This window comes from Saccopteryx leptura, chromosome 6 (assembly GCF_036850995.1).
Source record: "Saccopteryx leptura isolate mSacLep1 chromosome 6, mSacLep1_pri_phased_curated, whole genome shotgun sequence".
In the NCBI taxonomy this organism is placed as follows: Eukaryota; Metazoa; Chordata; class Mammalia; order Chiroptera; family Emballonuridae; genus Saccopteryx; species Saccopteryx leptura.
The window spans coordinates 130742320-130762861 of NC_089508.1; the positions used below are offsets into that span (position 1 = coordinate 130742320).

A 20542-nucleotide genomic window follows, 5' to 3' on the forward strand; every position below is an offset into this window, starting at 1 on the left:
CTGCTCTGACACAAAAGCGGGTTAGGACAGAATTAGCGGAACCTCTAAAAAGAGTAAAACAGGACCCAGATCACAATTTTATAATGTAAAATTGTAAAAGTTTATAGGTGCTCATTGGTTTTGTGGGCTCCCTGCAATATCTTTGAAATTGGTTTGGTCAGGAATGGGACTTCTGATTGTGTTATTGTTCCCCTGGGATCCTTTGGGCCACTTTTTGGTGGATTCTCCCTTACCAGGAACATGCCATGAAGGTGTTTATTTGTGTGAGCATGTATAACTTCAGATGGGGTGTGTGCAGAGTTAGTTTGGTAATTTAGGTATGCTATATTTTGCAAATTAATGGAGTCATCCAATGGATAATTGAATTTCTGGCTAATGACTTTGCGATGGAGAAGGTACAGAGATGATGGCTTTTTTTTTTTTTTTTTAGTGAGAGAGATAGGGAGGGACAGATAGGGATAGACAGACAGGACAGGAGAGAGATGAGAAGCATCAGTTTTTTGTGGCAGCACCTTTGTTGTTCATTGATTGTTTTCTTATACTTGCCTTGATGTGGAGGGTCCAGCTGAGCCAGTGACCCCTTGCTCAAGCCAGCGACCTTGGGCTCAAGCCAGCAGCCATGGGGTCATGTCTGTGATCCCATGTTCAAGCCAGCGACCCAGCTCTTAAACCGGTGACCTCGGGGCCTCGAACCTGAGTCATCTGTGTCCCAGGCCGACGCTCTATCGATTGTGTCACTGTCTGGTCAGCCCAGCTTTAGGCTCTTAATTCTATGTAAGTAATGTGTCCAAGCAAAACCTAAGGATGCAGTGTGGTCTGAGGTAAGGGCTGTTCGTTTTGTTTTTGTTTTTTTTTTTGTATTTTTCTGAAGTGAGAAGGGGAGGGGGAGGCAGATAGACAGACTCCAGATGCGCCTGACCAGGATCCACCCGGCATACCCACCAGGGGGCGATGCTCGGCCCATCTGCAGCGTTGCTTCACTGCAATTGGAGCCATTCTAATGCCTGAGGCAGAGGCCATGGAGCCATACTCAGCACCCGGGCCAACTTTGCTCCAATGGAGCCTTGGCTGTGGGAGGGGAAGAAAGAGACAGAGAGAAAGGAGAGGGGGAGGGGTGGAGAAGCAGATGGGCGCTTCTCCTTGTGCCCTGGCCGGAACTCAAACCCAGAACTTGGCCCTGGCCGGTTGGCTCAGTGGTAGAGCGTCGACCTGGCGTGCAGAGGTCCCGGGTTCGATTCCTGGCCAGGGCACACAGGAAAAGCGCCCATCTGCTTCTCCGCCCCTCCCCCTCTCCTTCCTCTCTGTCTCTCTCTTCCCCTCCCGCAGTGAGGCTCCTTTGGAGCAAAGATGGCCTGGGCGCTGGGGATGGCTCCTTGGCCTCTGCCCCAGGTGCTGGAGTGGCTCTGGTTGTGACAGAGCGATGCCCTGGAGGGGCAGAGCATCGCCCCCTGGTGGGCGTGCCGGGTGGATCCCGGTCGGGCGCATGCGGGAGTCTGTCTGACTGTCTCTCCCCGTTTCCAGCTTCAGAAAAATACAAAAAAAAACCCCAAAAACCCAGAACTTTCACACGTGGGCTGACGCTCTATCACTGAGCCAACCAGCCAGGGCCTGATGTAAGGACTGTTTGCATTACCTTCCTTGAATACCGAGGTGCTTAATAAATGCTTGTTGACTGACTTAGTGATGTGCAACAACAATCCCAAGTAGTATTTTGATAGTTGGTTTTAAAAAATAAAGTCACATTGGAGCTTGGTAAATGTTTGAGTTAAAAAATTTTTAAGCAGGGGTATGTGCTTACATTGGTTTCCTGTGAAGAGTTACCTAATCAGTTAGGTTTACTATACTCCCTGTGAGGAATATGATACTCTATAAGTGAGTTCCCCTAAAATGCACAAGTTTTGTGAAAAGCTGGGTCCATTCTAGCACACATTAGGTACACTGTAAATATTTGTTGAATTAATGATATCAGACCCATACAGAAAATAGGTGGCCATGAGAAGCTCTGATTTCTGTGTGGTGTGTTTAATGTCTAGCAGTCAAAATTTTGTAAGACGGTTTCTTTTATTGGCAAGAGTTCTGCAGTTCAGTAAAGTAGCTGGCTCATGGGGATGTGTCTTTTTTGTTTTTTTACAGGGACAGAGAGAGAGTCAGAGAGAGGGACAGACAGACAGGAATGGAGAGAGATGAGAAGCATCAATCATCAGTTTTTCATTGCGACACCTTAGTTGTTCATTGATTGCTTTCTCATATGTGCCCTGACCATGGGCCTTCAACAGACCAAGTAACCCCTTGCTCGAGTCAGCGACCCTGGGTCCAAGCTGGTGAGCCTTTGCTCAAACCAGGTGAACCCACGCTCAAGCTGGCGACCTCAGGGTCTTGAACCTGGGTCCTCTGCATCCCAGTCCAACGCTCTAGCCACTGCGCCACCGCCTGGTCAGGCTGGGGATGTGTCTTTGACAATTCATTCAGCAAATATTTACTGACTCCTGCTATTCCCTGGGCCTGTGTTCAGTCTTGGGGCTGCCAAGGAGCAGAGGTCTAAAGTCAGGCTGGTCTGCTGTCCACAAAAACAACTTACTGGGTGTCTCAAGCTCTGGCCACAAAAAGAAGCATGAGGCAGCATAAGTTTGTCCGCACCTGAAAGAACAAGGTACCTGGAACTCAGTGCTGATGCTTTTTATTGGTTACTTATTATACCTAATAATTTATTTATTTATTTATTTATTTATTTATTTATTTATTTACAGAGACAGAGAGAGAGAGAGAGTCAGAGAGAGGGATAGACAGGGACAGACAGACAGGAACAGAGAGGTGAGAAGCATCAATCATTAGTTTTCCGTTGGCACGTTGCAACACCTTAGTTGTTCATTGACTGCTTTCTCATACGTGCCTTGACTGCAGGCCTTCAGCAGACCAAGTAACCCCTTGCTTGAGCCAGCGACCTTGGGTCCAAGCTGGTGAGCTTTTGCTCAAACCAGATGAGCCTGTGCTCAAGCTGGTGACCTCGGGGTCTCGAACCTGGGTCCTCGGCATCACAGTCCGATGCTCTATCCACTGTACCACTGCCTGGTCAGGCCCTAATAATTTATTTTTAAAGATTTTATTTATTTATTTATTTTTTACAGAAACAGAGTCAGAGAGAGGGATAGACAGGGACAGACAGACAGGAATGGAGAGATGAGAAGCATCAATCATTAGTTTTTCTTGTTGCGCGATGCAACACCTTAATTCAGGGGTCCCCAAACTTTTTTCACAGGGGGCCAGTTCACTGTCCCTCAGACCGTTGGAGGGCCAGACTATAAAAAAAACTATGAACAAATCCCTGTGCACACTGCACATATCTTATTTTAAAGTAAAAAAACAAAACGGGAACAAATACAATATTTTAAATAAAGAACAAGTAAATTTAAATCAACAAACTGACCAGTATTTCAATGGGAACTATGCTCCTCTCGCTGACCACCAATGAAAGAGGTGCCCCTTCCGGAAGTGCGGCGGGGCCGGATAAATGGCCTCAGGGGGCCGCATGCGGCCCGCGGGCCGTAGTTTGGGGACCCCTGCCTTAATTGTTCATTGATTGCTTTCTCATACGTGCCTTGACAGTGGCCCTTCAGCAGACCAAGTAACCCCTTGCTCGAGCCAGCAACCTTGGGTTCAAGCTGGTGAGCTTTTGCTCAAACCAGATGAGCCCTCGCTCAAGCTGGCGACCTTGGGGTCTCGAACCTGGGTCTTCCGCATCCCAGTTGCACGCTCTATCTACTGCGCCACCGCCCGGTCAGGCAAGATTTTGTTCATTGATTTTACAGAGAGAGGAGAAAGATAGGGGGGTGGAGTGAGAAGTATCAACACATAGTTGCTTCAGTTTAGTTGTTCATTGATGAGTTGTTGTATATGCCTTGACTGGGCAAGCCCAGCGTTTCAAACCAGCAACCTCAGTGTTCTAGGTCAACACTTGATCCACTGCGCCACCACAGGCCAGGCCAATTATACCTAATTTTATTGATGGAAAACTAATTTCTATGATTATTAATGTGTTTATTCTGGTTATTCTTTTATTGTAGCAGAAGATGGCTGTGCCTCCCACGTATACTGATCTTGGCAAACCTGCCAGGGATGTCTTCACCAAGGGCTATGGTGAGTGTTGCGTGGAGTGGCCTTTCAGCTCATAGACTGGATTGGCATGTTTGGGATTTGGCCATCATAGGCTGGGAGACCTGGATCAGTCAACTCTCAGAAAAGAAGAAAAGCTTTCTATGGCTAGGAGAACAGTATTGGTTATACACCCAGTAGGGGCAGCTCATGAGTTGCTGAAGGCAAGAGGATGTTCCTGTTCTCTCCCCCAGGCGTGGAGCAGCTCTGTGGGTACTGCTATAAATTAGTCCATTCTTACACATGCACCCACACTGTCACACACCTTTCCTCAGATTGCTGGCAGCGCAGGTGGGGACCCGGTGGGGCTGTGCCTGCTCTGTCTGCTGCTGTGCCATAGCAGCTGAGCCATGTGAACAGGCCGGCCATAGTGGGGACTGGCTCTCTGCTACCCTCGAGTTCCTTAGATAACCTGTTAACACTTCTCATCTTCCTTCTTTAGGATTTGGCTTAATAAAACTTGAATTGAAAACGAAGTCTGAGAATGGACTGGTAAGTTGTCTGGCCCCCAAGGAGTGTGGATGTTTATTGTAGATCAGTACATAACTGCCACGGCCTGGGGGCAGAGCCAAATGGAGGACTTTTTTTTGTTTGTGGCACTTTGTAGCTGTTATATTTATTGCATCCTCTATGGGATAGTGGCCCAGGGGAACCACAGTAATAGGTCCTCAATTCAGCAGCTGTTAATACTCATGGGTATATGAGACAGGTGTCAGTTTTATTTTTCCTTGTGTTTTTTACTTCAAAATTGATCTATATTCAATGTTGCATCATTACTTTTAAAAAAATCTTGGTAATCCCTTTATTTATTTACTTACTTGATTTTTAATTATTTTTGTAGTCCCTTTTAGATTACGGATGTGGTAATTGTTGGAGGGTCGAATTACCGCAGTGTCAGCTTTGTCTCAATGTTTTTTCTCCGTGCTGGGCTGGAGGCAGGCTGGACACAGCCTTCCTGTACAGACTGGAGAGTTCCAGGGAGGAAGGACGCTATCTCTTGATAAAGAATTCTCCATAAGATTCTTTTAATTAGCAGATTCCTCTAGCTCTCTCTAGTCTTTCGGTAACTAGGTGAACTATAGAGTTAGCAGTGCCCCCACACACTCGAGGTGTTGGCTCTTGCCCAGGAAAGAACAGTTTGTTTTGAGGGTAGTGATGCCCTGGGAAGTGCTGGCAGGCAAGCTGTGGTTCTCCCTCTCCTTTAAAGGAATTTACAAGCTCAGGTTCAGCCAACACTGAGACCACCAAAGTGACGGGCAGCCTGGAAACCAAGTACCGGTGGACAGAGTACGGGCTGACGTTTACGGAGAAGTGGAACACTGACAACACACTGGGCACAGAGATCACAGTGGAAGACCAGGTAATGGTTGCCTGTGAAGACGGTTTTCTTCATGGACCCCAGCTGGCCTGCCTTGTGACTAACCCTACTGGCGAATTTCTTTTCTCTTCAGCTTGCACGTGGATTGAAGCTGACCTTTGATTCATCCTTCTCACCAAACACTGGGTAAGAATCTACCTGTTTTTTCTGCCTTTATAGGACACGTAGGCATGTCTTGTAGTGAGATTCTGCGCTGTTACTGTTCTGGCCTTGGCCGTAGTGGCTGCAGGTTTCTGGCCCAGTGATGCTCCACTTCACATGAGACAAGCTGCTGGTGATGTGAGGGCCCGGCTGCAGGGCAGTGGGCCACATTTGGGAGGAGGGGCTAACTGGTTTCTGGTGCCAGCCCCGTTTTTCTGGCAGGGAGGGTCATTTCCCCAGCTTCCTAGGGACACAGGGTGTGTGGGCTTACCTGCAAGGCAGCTTCTGAAGCTACACTTTTGTCCCAGGCTCTCTAGCCACAAACTAATCAGGCTTGATGGTTACTAGGCATGTCAGGAGGCAGGATGGTATGTTGGTCTGCCTCTTCTGCTAGGCGCTTTTCACAGTGGCTAGAAGGCATTATTTGCTTCTAGAACACACTCTTGTTTTTTTCGGCTCTGAGTGCATCTCTAAAACCTGGGAAAAGCTGCTTTGCACACTGATGACAGGCTCAAGGGTATGTATTGAATTTAATATTTTAGTTCTTAAAAAAAAAAATTACGGTAGCCTGACCAAGTGGTGGCGCAGTGGATAGAGTGTTGGACTGGGATACAGAAGACCCAGGTTCGAGACCCCGAGGTCGCCAGCTTGAGTGCAGGCTCATCTGGTTTGAGCAAAGCTCACCAGCTTAGACCCAAGGTCGCTGGCTCAAGCAAGGGGTTACTCAGTCTGCTGAAGGCCCCTGGTCAAGGCACATATGAGAAAGCAATCAATGAACAACTAAAGTGTTGCAACAAAAAAACTAATGATTGATGCTTCTCATCTCTCCATTCCTGTCTGTCCCTATCTATCCCTCTCTCTGATTCTCTCTCTGTCTCTGAAAAAAATTAAAAAAAAAATTATGGTAAAATATACCTATAAAATTTATCGTCTCAATCATATGTAAGTGTACAACTCAGTGGCATTATGAATTTTATTTTTTGTCATTTCATATTATTTTCCTTTTTCTTTTTTCCCTTTTGACCAGGCTTTTTCTCAATATTAAATTAATTGGGGTGACATTGGTTAGTAATATAATACAGTTTTCAAGTGTACATTTTAGGATACACGATCAATATATTGCATTGTACACTCACCATCCCAAGCCAAATCATGCTGCTATACATTTGGCCTCTACCCTTTACTACCCTCCAGGATCTCCTGAGTCCAGACCCTGGACTGGGTGCAGGGTGATACAAGGGGCTGGGCAGACAGGGCTTCTGCCTCTGGAGGTTCTAGTCTTTTTATAACTTAGTTATGAACAATCTGAAGATGATTGGCCAGGAGCCAAATTTACTCTTTTTTTGTGTGTGTGACAGAGACAGAGAGAGTACAGATAGGGACAGACAGACAGGGAGAGAAATGAGAAGCACCAATTCTTCAGTTGTTCATTGATTGCTTTCTCATATGTGTCTTGACCTGGGGGCTACAGGGCTACAGCAGAGCGAGTGACCCCTTGCTCAAACCAGCAACCTTGCGCTCAAGCTGGTGACCTTGGAGTTTTGAACCTGGGTCCTCCAAATCCCAGTCTGACGCTCTATCCACTGCACTACCACCTGGTCAGGCCCGAATTTATTCTTGTTCTCATCTTTGCTGGAGTTTCTCCTGTAGGATTATTTTCTTCCTGCTTACACTTCCTGCCTAGGCACCCTGCTCTGATGGAGAAGTTATCCAGGGAGAGAGAGCCTCTGATAGGATGAGGGGCTGGGGGTGTGTGCCCACATGCTTTACTTTGCTGCCCAGGACTTTGCCTGCCTCATGGTATACATTGAAATTTGTAAGAGATTTTCCACTTCCTTTGGGGTTTGCAGAGAAGTTTCTGGGTCCTGCAGTAATACACATAAGAGGAAAGATTTTTATTTAATTTTACTTTTTATTTTGAAATACTTTGTGCTTAACATACACAATAATGTGGCACAAACAGTGTGTAGAGTTTTCTTAAGTCCTTCACCCAGCTCCTCCTAATGTTAACATCTTATATAACTGGAATGATCAGAACCAGGAAGTTATGTTGCTGTTACACTCTAATCTGTTGTCCTGCTGGAGTCTTATTGCTGGTCCGTGATCCAGTTTAAGCTTCTATATTGCATTTAGTTGTCAAGTCTTCCTTGTCTCCCTAATCTGGAATAGTTTTCCTTTATCTTTCATAATCTTGACACTTTCAAAGAGGACTGGCCAGTTATCTGTAGAATTCTACAAGTTGGATTTGTTTGTTGTTTCCTCATGGTTAAACTCAGGTTATACAGTTGTTTGGTTTTTTTTAAGTGAGAAGAGGAGAGATATAGAAGCAGGCTTTTACATGCACCCCAACTGAGATCCACCTGGCAACCCCTGTCTGGGGCAGATACTTGAATTAGCCAAGCTATCCTCAGTGCCTGGGGCCATTGCTTGAACCAATCAAGCCACTGGCCATGGGAAGGGAAGAGAGAGACAACGGGGAGGGGGAGGGGAAGAGAAGCAAATGTGTGCTTCTCAAGTGTGCCCTGACTGGGGATCGAACTTGGGACATCTTCACGCTGTGCTGATGCTCTATGCACTGGGCCAACTGGCCAGGGCCAGGTTATGCGGTTTTGAGCATAGAAGTGATGTTGCATTGTGTCCATTGTGATGCATGGTATCAGGATGTATATATGCATATATCTCAGTATGCCCTCACTACTGGTGATGTTAACTTTCATCACTTGACTAAAGTGGAGTTTGCCAGGTTTCCCTATAAAGCTACTATTTTTCTCTTTGCAAATAATAAATATCTTGGGGGGAGACACTTTGAAACTATGTAAATATTCTGTTTCTTATGGTTTGAAGCATAAATATTAGTATCCATTGGTGATACTTGCCTGCAACAATTATGTTTAGCAAATGGTGATTTCCTGTTCCCATCATTTCTTCTACATTTATTAACTGGAATTCTTCTGTGAAGAAGAACTTTTCTTTCTTTTCCATTTATTTATTTTACTAACTATATCAGTATGCGTTCATGGACATTTATTCGATGGGTTATAATCCCTTACTGTAATTTGTTTTCTTATATTGCTCAGATATGGCCATTGGGAGCCCCTTCGAGTTGGCATCCTGAATATCTTTGACAAGCCCCTATCCATTTTCTTAGTCTTTTTTTTTTCTTTTTACAGAGACAGAGCGAGTCAGAGAGAGGGATAGACAGGGACATACAGACAGGAACGGAGAGAAATGAGAAGCATCAATCATTAGTTTTTCGTTGCACATTGCAACACCTTAATTGTTCATTGATTGCTTTCTCATTCGTGCCTTGACCACGGTCCTTCAGCAGACCGAGTAACCCCTTGCTTGAGCCAGCAACCTTGGGTCCAAGCTGGTGAGCTTTTGCTCAAACCAGATGAGCCCTCACTCAAGCTGGCAACCTCGGGGTTTCGAACCTGGTATTCCGCATCCCAGTCCGACGCTCTATCCACTGCGCCACCGCCCAGTCAGGCTCCATTTTCTTTCTGAGCACTTCTTCAGAAGATATTCCAGGCTCTTCTTGCTCTACCATAGTCCTACGATCAGCTATTTCTCCATTCCTTTTATTGAAGAATGGTGTTTTGAAACCAAAATTGTGGATGCAGGTTGTACACCTTCTACTGGGTATTTGAAGAAAGTTTTGATGACTTGATGGAGATTGGAAATGAAAGCGGCTGAGGAGCATAGGCTAGGAAAGCGTCCTGGTTTCCAGAAGGAGCTGAGTGTGGACTGCACCTGGTTGAGGCTGTGCACTTGGCCTAGGGACCAGTGCCCACACTGAGCACATCCCATAGATAAAGCCAGCTTGTTAACCATAAGTCAGAGTCATGCCTCTCTCAGGTGCTTGTCAGATTAACACCACTGTTTAAATAGTGAGCAGTGGAATGCTACATTAGATCAGAAACTTCAGCACTATCTAGTCTCTGGGGACTGTGTGTCCTTGGCCAGAGCCCAATGAGGTACTGTGTGGAGGTGCTGTGTATACTGTCCAGGGCAGCTGGTACACACCAGGGAACTGAGCCCTGCCATAGGCATCACACTTTGTGGTTAACAGCAGCTTTTTACCTACTTGTTATAAGATGCCCAGTTTTTACATTTCTTGGCCTCCCTCTCTTTCTAAATGTCAACCTCTGACAGCTGTCTTTTTATCAATCACCCTACCAAGCCTGGTGCCAGTTAGATGCTTGGCCAGAGTCCAGGCTTCTTCCCCCAAAGAGCAGGCAGACCACAATAGATTTGAATTTTTCTTATTGAGAGATAATTTGGTCATTATGCTTTTCCTTCAGAGCTTATGAAAAGGTGCAGAAGCAATCTGAACGGAAGTTGCACGTTTCATTGTCACTTGGGAAGGGTGTTGGCTTTATTTTCAACTATGACCTGAAATTTTTGTCTCATTGAGGACTTGGGATATTTAACCTTCAAATTTTTGTTACAGAGAATTTCAAATATACAAAAGAGTGCAGAAAAATATGTTAAACCCATGTCCTGTTCCTATCATCCAGCTTTAATAATTATCAACCCATGGCCAATCATGTTTTAGTTATACATCCATAATTAATTCCTCCTGCCTGCAGATTACTTTGAAGTAAATAACATCACACAATTTCATTTGTAAATATTTTAATATGTATTTTTAAATAAGGTCCCTTTTTACAAAAGCAAAACATTACATTGTAAAAAACATAATTTCCTTATACTGACCAATCTCTAGTCTGTTAAATGGCATGATTTCATGAAAATTTTTTTTTTACAGAATTGAAAATTGTCTATGCAAAATTGCAAAAATTGGTTCATAGAGTTTCTCAATCTCTTAATTTTAGATTCTCCTCTCTGTTTTTTTCCCCCATGCAATTATTTGTTGAAGATAGATCATTTGTCCTGTAGAAGTACATATATACTTTGTTGTTTCCATCTTCATGGTATCATTTAAATTATTCCCATCTCCTGTATCTCCTGTGAATTGGTAGATCTGCAGGGGTCCCCAAACTTTTTACACAGGGGGCCAGCTCACTGTCCCTCAGACCGGTGGAGGGCCGCCACATACAGTGCTCCTCTCACTGACCACCAATGAAAGAGGTGCCCCTTCTGGAAGTGCGGCAGGGGGCCGGATAAATGGTCTCAGGGGGCTGCATGCGGCCCGCTGGCTGTAGTTTGGGGACGCCTGGTCTAGGGGCTTCATCATGTTTACCTATCATGGAGGGGGGTAGCTAAAATAGCTGGGGCTGTACGCTTCCATTGGGATTCACATAGAAGGCCTGGATTTCTCTTCACATGTTAGTGCCATTCATGATCTACTTATTAGGGGTTGTGAAGTGCTGTTAATTCCTTCTTCATTTGTTAGCTGGGGATTTCTATAAAGAGAAACTTCTCATCAGCTATTTGGTTACCTTGAGATATAATTAGAATAGGAAAGGTAGAATAAATATTTGATTCTTTTTTTATTTACTCTTTTTCAAAATGACAGATTGGTTCTCTTGTCCCTAAAGCTGATTGTGTGTCTTCTGTTGTTATGAGTTCATAGATTTAAACATTTGATACATTTCAGTCCATCGTTAGTATTATTTTTAATGATGCTCACATTGCCCCCTGTCTGAAGCCCTTGGGAGTGTCTTTAGGTTAGCTCTCAAGTCCTTTTGCCCTGCCCCAATGCTTAGTCTTTGAAGCTTTGACAGATGCCTCAAGCTTACCTTGCACATTTCCTGCATGACCTGTAATTGACTACTCTCTGAGGAGCACTGGTTTCTTTTAGGAGGGAATGGTATTTACCCCACAGGCTAGATGCTGGGGAAGCTTCACTCTCAGTGTGAATGAAGCTGGGGTGGACAGGACCGTGCAGTCCTGGGGCCTCTGAACCCATCTGATTTCTCCCATGGTCTCTGCTGAGAATGCAGCTTGCTGTCTGTGGGAGATGTCCATGTTGTAGCTGAATGACAGAAATAATCAAATGGAAATAGCCTAAATATTATTTGATCAACACTTGTTTCCAGTGTTGATTTTCGGTAAAAGGTATGGTGATAATATATTTGCAGGTGACACAACTCACCTACCCTTTCTGAGGAATGCTGGGTCTTGAGTCATAGGCAAGGGAGGCAGTGATATGGTTATGTACACAAATCTGGGATCAGCAGGTAGACCTGAGGTCTTCACAGCCTCTGTGACTGCAGGGCCCCAGGTTCTGTCTCAGTACCCAGTTCTCTGGACTACCTACTCAGTGGGATCTCATGAATACTGAATTAAAAGCTGTCTGTTGTATTTACTTAGACAGGATCTAGTATTTGTTTCTTTTTGACTTAAGTGAGCCACAAACAAGAAGATGACCATTTCCTTATGAGCTGCTGTTTAGATTGTGCCTTCATGACAAATATATCTTTCCCACAGTCTTGAAAAATAGCAAAGATGCATCTGTTTCAAATTACATGGTGGCGTTTCTACCTAATAAATGCCTGTGTGGACACTGCATAAAACACAGGGATTGGATAGTAAAAGAAAATGACTTCCTGCTTATTTTTCAAGCTTGTGTCCTCACTTTGTGGCCTTTGTGCAGACTGGATTTGATTTAAGAGAGGTTACGTTCTACCTGTTGAGACAGCAGCTGCTTAAGGGAGATTTGGGACCCTGACTCCACCCCCATCCCCATTTAAACTGGGATTCTTTTTTTAAAATTTGTATTTCTTGGCATGATTGTTTCAAGGTGAGTTAGCTTCTGATTTTAATACAATCTATTTTCCTTCAGGAAAAAAAATGCTAAAATCAAGACAGGGTATAAGCGGGAGCACATTAACCTGGGCTGCGACGTGGATTTCGACATCGCCGGGCCTTCGATCCGGGGCACCCTGGTGCTGGGCTATGAGGGCTGGCTGGCTGGCTACCAGATGAATTTTGAGACCGCAAAGTCTCGCGTGACCCAGAGCAATTTTGCTGTGGGCTACAAGACGGATGAATTCCAGCTTCACACTAATGTGTAAGTGTGGTGAGGGTGGTGTGCGAATGAATGTGTGCAGCAGGGGGATTGGTCATGATTGTTTCCTAAGTTCGCTTTTTCACCACTGTAAAGTGACTTTGTTGGCATCAGGTGAGCCAAATGGACTGCCACTGTTTTTGTTTCCCACCCACCCATTTCTTTAAGTGACTTAGGTTCCTTGTACTCTATGGACAGTAAATACTGTCCCTGGTTACACAGAGAGTGGCTGATCATTGATAGAAAGTGTGTGACGTCAGCCCAGAAGAGGAGGATCCCTTCCCTGCAGCTTTATAGGTGTTGGAGGTCCTTTTGGTTTTGGTTAACAAGATGAGGGGAAAGGGGCAACTCTTCATTTCTCTGTGTGTTGTTGGCTGTGCTTAATGGAATCTTGACATGGGAGACAAATTAGAATATAGTTTTCTCAGTTAAATACACAGGGTCCTCTCTGCACAGTGGAGCATTTAAAAGTTTATTAACCCCAGGACAGTATAGTGAAGGGAAGAGAAAATTACAGATTAGGTTAGAGCGAGCCCCTGTAATCAAGCTTGAGAGTTGGAGTACTGATTCAGGTTGAGGAAAACAAAAATTTCATTCATTAAATCCCAGTAGATGTGAGGAACTAACCTGAGGCAAAAGTTGGGTACAACTTTACCAAATTTCTTTCTTGCCACTAGAGGTCACCAAAGAAGCGACTTCTTAAACTTAAAAACTACTTGGTATTAGTGCCTAATGAATCACATTCTCATTAGTAATTTTTTTGAGATTTATATAATTAATCTGATACAATAAATGAATGTTGTGAATAAATTTTCAGTCTTTTAAAACTAAAGAGTCACAGGAAAATTATAGAGATGGACACTCCAGGATCTAGGGGTGGGGAAGGCTGGCACGAGCGAGTTTGGGATGGCGGAACTGTTCTGTATCCTGATTGTGGTGGTGGTCACTCAGAGCGCATAGAAATGTACACTGAAAAAGGTGCAAAAAGGTTATGTTAATTCAAAAGGGTAACATACAAAAAGTCACAGGAAAAACATCACAAGCATAGAAGTGTGTTTTGATTTAGGGTGTTTTTTTTTTGTTTTTGTTTTTTTTTTAAACATTTTTTTTTAATTTATTTATTCATTTTTAGAGAAGAGAGAGAGACAGAGAGAGAGAGAAGGGGGGAGGAGCTGGAAGCATCAACTCCCATATGTGCCTTGACCAGGCAAGCCCAGGGTTTCGAACCGGCGACCTCAGCATTTCCAGGTCGACGCTTTATCCACTGCGCCACCACAGGTCAGGCTGATTTAGGGTTTTGACTGAAATGAAAAGTACTCCCTTGGTTTGGAATTGGGAACGGGCACCATTTTAGGAAGAACAGTGGTTGTTTGCTATTTTCCCCATGTGCCTGGGCTTCAGAATTTTTAAGAAGTGGACATAGTTTATTTTGGAACCCAGCATGGAATCAGCTGACCCAGCTAATCTGGGCTGCCCGGTGCTCACAGAGGCCTGGGTATACAGGCGCTCTCGGCTCCATGCAGATGAATTTAAATGAATTCCCTCTCTTTATGTTTGTTTGTTTGGTTTTTGACAGAGACAGAGAGAGGGACAGACAGACAGGAAGGGAGAGAGATGAGAAGCATCGGTTCTTCGTTGCGGCACCTTAGTTATTTATTGATTGCTTTTTCATATGTGCTTTGACCAGGGGGGGTGGTGGTGGTGGTGGTGGGCTATGGCAGAGCAAGTGACCCCTTGCTCAAGCCAGCGACCCCACACTCAAGCCAGATGAGCCCGTGCTCAAGCTGGCAACCTTGGGATTTCGAACCTGGGTCCTCCACATCCCAGTTCGATGCTCTATCCACTGTACCACCGCCTGGTCAGGCTCTTTATACACTTGATCTTAGCCAAAAGGCCGAGAAGCGATGGTCAGGCTCTTTATAGTTTTGAGAGTTCTGTACAGGAAGGCTGTGCTGCTGGTTTTAGAATATATAGGAAATTCTGACATTTTTTAAAAAATATTTAAGCCCAAGAATCTCCTTATTTGAGTTATATCAAGGCCACTCAAATCTATTACTTTTGACAAGCTGCTGTTTTGTAGCATGCTCAGACTTACTGAAGGAATCAGGATTCCCTGTGAGTCAGGTGGTGCCTATGGTTTCTGGAAGTACAATGTCTGTCTGGCTTAATTTCAGGGGAAAACATAAGATATATAATATATTTAATGAGCACCTACTTGCGGCAGAGTATATTAGTGAGAATCAGAGTTTGCAATGAAGGAGCAAACAATTTGTTCTTGGGTTAGTGAGTTCTAAGCTCTGGATTACAAAGCACGCGGGCTCTGCCTTAACAGTTTCCAGTGCCATTTCCACCGGAAACACCCAAAATGATGAAGCAGAACTTTGACAGTGTTTATTTATGTTGAAAATGTCAGGGAGGGGAAGGGCCTTTTCCCAGAGGCTGGAGTCAGTATGGAGTGTTTGGAAGAGAGAAAAGGAGTCTGGCTACCTGGGTGTCATTCCATTTTGAGAGACTTTTCAGGCTTTTTGTAATTGATAACTCTTGTGATCAGGTCAGTCCTTTGACTGCATCTCTGCCCTCTGGCTTGGGAAGCTCGGTCCTGCTCCAAGCCTGCCTTCCTGGGTGGCTTGGTATCTGCTGTGCTTGTTTGCAGAAATGACGGGACAGAGTTTGGTGGCTCCATTTATCAGAAGGTGAACAAGAAGTTGGAGACTGCTGTTAACCTCGCTTGGACAGCAGGAAACAGTAACACTCGCTTCGGTATAGCAGCCAAGTACCAGATCGACCCTGATGCCTGCTTCTCGGTGAGTACCTGTGGGGTTATGCATCACCTAGCCCCACCTGACTTTTAGTTTGGAATCGTTCTGATTGCTGGAGTTCCATGCTTTGGCTAGAGATTTTCTCACTATGAAAAGAGAAATAATGAAACTGCATATAGTAACAGTTCTTACTATGGGTGCCAGGTGGTGTGTGGAACCCAGGATATGTGGATTACTATATTTAATTCTCACACAACCCATTTGAAGTAGGTGCCCTACCCCCTTTTAAATCATTCCATCCCTGTTACTGTGCAAGGAACTAGAAGCTTAGAGTTTAGTAACTTGCTCAAGGGCAGATGTTTGGTCAGTGCTGGGGCCTAGATTTGACCCAGGCTGGCTCACAAGGATGCCTCCTCCTCTGACCAGTTCCTGTTCTATCAGACTATAAAGGGGGTTCCCTCAAAGGCTAAGATTTAAAGGTTTGTTTTCCCCCTCATTTGTCATTCTCTTGCCCAGCGCCTGAAATGCACATTAAGCAAACAGGCCCTGGTGTTGGGCAGTTGGCATCTTACCTTGCAGACCTGTAGCATTGCTCGTGGGCTCTTGATTGTGCACAGTTTTTGCATTAAAACCTGTCAAGCTCAGTCTCTGCTGTCATAGGGCATTGCCAGCTGCAGCCCTTTCAGGACAGAATGGGAAATCTCATGTCTCAGGATGGTTTGTGTAATTTAAAAACAGCTATTTTAAGTCTTCTGAAACAGGAACGGAATGTGGCTCCCTTTGTGTTAGGATTGTTATAACAAAGGGGAAGGGACCTTATTATTTGGATGACACGAGCAAAAAGGAACAGTTAAACGGGGCACTGACTGCCTTTTCCCTTGCTCTGCTCCTTCTGATGGGAGATGTCAGGTCTGAAAATAGCATTCGAGCCGGAAAACATCCACCTTGGCAGCCCAGCTTTTACCAGGACTTGGTGTTCTCATGGCTTGAGCTTTCTCTGCTCCTGACCTTTACTTATTTCACCAGAAAGGGGCCAGGGAAAGGCCCAGATTTCCTACAACTCAGGCACAAGAATGAGGGCAAATTATTCTGGACTCATCAGCTTTACTGAACTTAATTATTAATCAGCATTCAATGAGTGCTGAAAGGGAAGAGATTGGATAGGCCATTCTTGCTCCAGTGTCCGTTTCAAACTCAGACTTGTCAGTGCTGAACTTTTGTAATCTTAATCAGTATGATTTTTGCTTCTCTTTTTCATGAAGAGAACATTTCTTTTTTTATTTTAGAAAAATTCTGATAGTGTTTCTCTGCCTTTAAAAAAAAGCCTCAAAATCCCATCTGACATTTGCTCTATTTTTCCTTACCTCAACAAATAAATCTTGAAGAAATCTTTCATACAAGGGGACCTTTTATCTCTCTGCACATAAACGAAAGTGTCCTCATCTCTTATAACTTGAATAAAGACCTACTAAGTATAAATGAAATTGGGCAGTCATACCTTCAGGAATCAAATGTAAATAATAACTTCATTTTATTTGAAAATTGTGTTGACTCTTTGGAGTTTCCCTTCTGAGACCAATCTCCCAAATTTGATATATTTTATGGTGAATTTAATGAATCCCATAAGGAAAGTAGTCATGAAAATGGAGAATTCGATTCTGAAGTTCAGGGTTGGTTGATTTAAAAAGCTCATTTCTTTCACAGATGGGAACGTGAAGTACTAACCATTTTCTTTCTGTCTTGTTTTCCTTTACTAGGCTAAAGTGAACAACTCTAGCCTAATAGGGTTAGGATACACTCAGACACTAAAGCCAGGTATGTGTTCATTGTGTGTGAGATTAGTTCTTTGTCTTAAAAAATTAAGGTTCTTGTTTGCTGCTTTATGTTATTGCTGATAAAATGTCTGTTAATGCATTGTAATTGTCTGTAAAGTTTTATAATGAAATGTCTATAAAGGCATGCAGAGTCATTATAAAACATTTGGAGGATTGGAGAAGGAGTAAGTAGAAGAGAAGAGCAAGGCTAACATATTACATTTTTTGGTTATTTTCTCCCATCCTATTTTTTCCCCCAACATACATAATGCTTGATACTAATTTCCAGCAGGTTCTTTAAACTAGCCCATTAAGTCATCCTCATGGTCAAACTGGTTTGCAGGTTTTCTCTGCACAGCTGTCTGGGCCGATTCCTGGTGTGTTAGAGCCATGGGAGCTATTGCCACCGTGGGGTTATTTTGGATAAGTTGGGTCTTTGAACCCTGGAAATCTAAGATTCATGATGTCAGAATGAAGCTATTCTAGGGAAAATATCAGTGTGTGTGTGCACTCACGTGCATACTTACTGTGAATGTGAGTGTAAGACTTCTGTGTCTGATTCAGGATTGGGATTTAATTTCAGGGGGCTGTTGCTGAAGAAGCTTACTGCAGGTGCCAGTGGTAGAGAGATTAGTGGAAGCAGGAGATGATGAAAAGAAAAAGAAAAGTGGAGTCACTAGTGTGGGTGTGGGTAGGCTGTGGAGTAATACTGATTGTTGTATAAGCACATTCTAGGCTACCTATTAATTAGTCAGAGGCATTAAGTAACAGGGATTGAAGGACCATGTGATTTTTGCCCCTGATCACACAGCGGAACAGGTTTTGAATTGGGTATGGTTTTGCCAACATGTTCCAGCATTCCTCTGTGTATTAACTTTTCTTCTCTTTTCTTCATCCCTCCCCCTTGCCTCACCATGATTTTTGGCCCCTGCAGGCATCAAACTGACACTGTCAGCTCTGCTAGATGGCAAGAATGTCAATGCTGGTGGCCACAAGCTTGGTCTAGGATTGGAATTTCAAGCATAAACGAAGACTGTATAATCGTTTAATTTTCAACTATTTTGCAGCATAGCTACCTTCAGAATTTAGTGTACCTTTTAAATGTTGTATGTCTGGGATGCAAGTATTGCTAAATACCATGTTAGACCTCCAGGTTACAGATGATTCAGCTTTAAGGTGTTACCCTTCCAGAGGTACAGAAGCAACCCAATTCCAAAAAAGGTCTTTCAGCTGTAGACTTGGGGGCACTTGGCAGCCCCTCTAGAGATGTCAGGTTTCTTTTTTAACCTAGGCTGCAAGTGGAAGCTGATGATTTATAAGCACTTTGTAAATTTATATTGCTTAAATGTATGAAATTGTGACTTCCTGAGAATTGAACCTAGATCCTCTGCCCTAACTGAGAGAGATGTGTACAGACTCATCTGAAGGGACTTTTTTAGACAGATCTTCATGACCTATTTCCACCCTGGTTCATCACCTCTTTTACACCAAAAGTAGTCTGCAGGGTGTGGTAGTTGATTCTTTTGTGCCATTTTGGGGTGGAAAAGGTAGATGTGATGAAGCCAATAATTCAGGACTTAATTCCCTTTCAGGGTGTGGTTTGGTTTTTTTTTTTTGCCCTTGCACCAGAGTATGAAATAACTTCTAAGAGCTCCAGCTGCAAGCTGGGGAGAGTCTGTGTGACTATAATCACATGGTGACATCACTCAGAACCTAAATTAGATTTCTGTTGTCTTCTTGCCACTCAGTTTATTTTTTAGCAGTTTAATGGGTACATTTTAGTCTTTCATTGTGTGGAATTAGATCATCCCTTTCAAATGCTGTAATTAACATCACGTAAAATAAAACTTGAATAAAATATTGAAACCTCATCCTTCTTCTGTTGTTTTTATTAATAAACATGTCAATCAACAGGGATTTGGTCTTGTTCTTTGGCCTCTTGTTCTCTCTTCATGTGCGATATTTTTAGTTTTCTATTACAGCAAACAAATTACCACAAATTTAGTGGGTTAACACTGGTGTGTGGGTCAGAAATCCCAGCACAGCGTGGCTGGGCTCTTTTTTAAAAAAAGACTTTTATTTATTCAATTTTCAGAGAAAATAGAAAGAGAGAGAGAGAAGGGGGAGGAGCAGGAAGCATCAACTCCCATATGTGCCCTGACCAGGCAAGCCCAGGGTTTTGAACCAGTGACCTCAGTGTTCCAAGTCAACACTTTATCCCACTGTGCCACCACAGGTCAGGTGTAGCTGGGCTCTCTTAAGGCTTTCACATGCTTAAATAGGTTGGCAGCCACCCTGCCCTCATCTGGAGCTTGGGGTCCTCTTCCAGGCTCACATAGTTGTGGAAGAATTCAGTTCCTTTTGGTTGTTGGATAGTGGTCCCAATTTCCTTGCTGGCCATCAGTGAGGGGCCACTTAGCAAATGGAGGCCACTGGCATGCCTTGTCAGGTGGTTCCCTCTGCCTTCAAGGCTGGAACAAAATAATTGTCAAATCCCTCTTACACTTCAAATCTCCAGGAATAGCCCCCCCCCCCCACCGCTTTAAAAATTATTTTCATTGAGATATAATTGACATTAGTTTCAAATGTACAATATAATGATTCAATATTTGTATATATTATGAAATGATCTCCACAAGTCTATTTAACATCTATCACCATACATACTTACAAAATTTCTTCTGATAAGAACTTTTATTCTCAGCAACTTTAAATATATAACACTATCATTAATTTTAGCAACCATGTTGTATATTACATCTCCATAACTTAAAACTGTCCCAAACCTTTCTAGGTCTCTCCTGATTAGGTCAGACCCACCAAAGATTATCCCTCCCCCCCCCCTTTTTTTTTTGGCAGAGACTGTCAGAGAGGGACAGACAGGAAGGGAGAGAGATGAGAAATATCGATTCTTCATTGAGGCTCCTTAGTTCATTGATTGCTTTCTCATATGTGCCTTGACTGGGGGGCTACAGCAGACCGAGTGACCTCTTGCTCAAGCCAGCAACCTTGGGCTCAAGCTGGCGACCTCAGGGTCTCAAACCTGGGTCCTCCACATCCCAGTCCAATGCTCTATCCACTGCACCACCGCCTGGTCAGGCCCCTTCCCCTTTTTTGTGACGGACAGATAGGGACAGACAGGAAGGGAAAGGGATGAGAAGCATCAATTCATTGTGGTTCCTTTGTTCATTGATTATCATGTTCCTTGACTGGGGGGCTACAACAAAGCAGAGTGACCCCTTGCTCAAGCCAGTGACCTTTAGGCTCAAGTCAGTGACCATGGGGTCATGTCTGTGATCCCATGCTCAAGCCAGTGACCCGGCGC

The 20542-nt window shown here is 43.9% G+C and overlaps 1 protein-coding gene across 2 annotated transcripts in view; it reads left to right on the plus strand.

Annotated features, from left to right (window-relative positions):
- The window catches only part of VDAC1 (voltage dependent anion channel 1), a 29107-nt gene extending 10019 nt beyond the window's left edge, over positions 1–19088 (plus strand). Inside the window, exons 2-9 of one of the 2 annotated variants that reach the window (XM_066341601.1) lie at positions 4062–4134; positions 4592–4641; positions 5357–5509; positions 5601–5653; positions 12420–12647; positions 15298–15448; positions 17161–17218; positions 18152–19088. In XM_066341601.1, coding sequence (XP_066197698.1) covers positions 4068–4134; positions 4592–4641; positions 5357–5509; positions 5601–5653; positions 12420–12647; positions 15298–15448; positions 17161–17218; positions 18152–18243 — 852 coding nt within the window. In that variant the 5' untranslated portion in view covers positions 4062–4067 and the 3' untranslated portion in view covers positions 18244–19088. The remainder of the gene's footprint in view (positions 1–4061; positions 4135–4591; positions 4642–5356; positions 5510–5600; positions 5654–12419; positions 12648–15297; positions 15449–17160; positions 17219–18151) is intronic. The other variant, XM_066341602.1, reaches the window with a different exon arrangement.
- The last annotated feature ends 1454 nt before the right edge of the window (positions 19089–20542 follow it).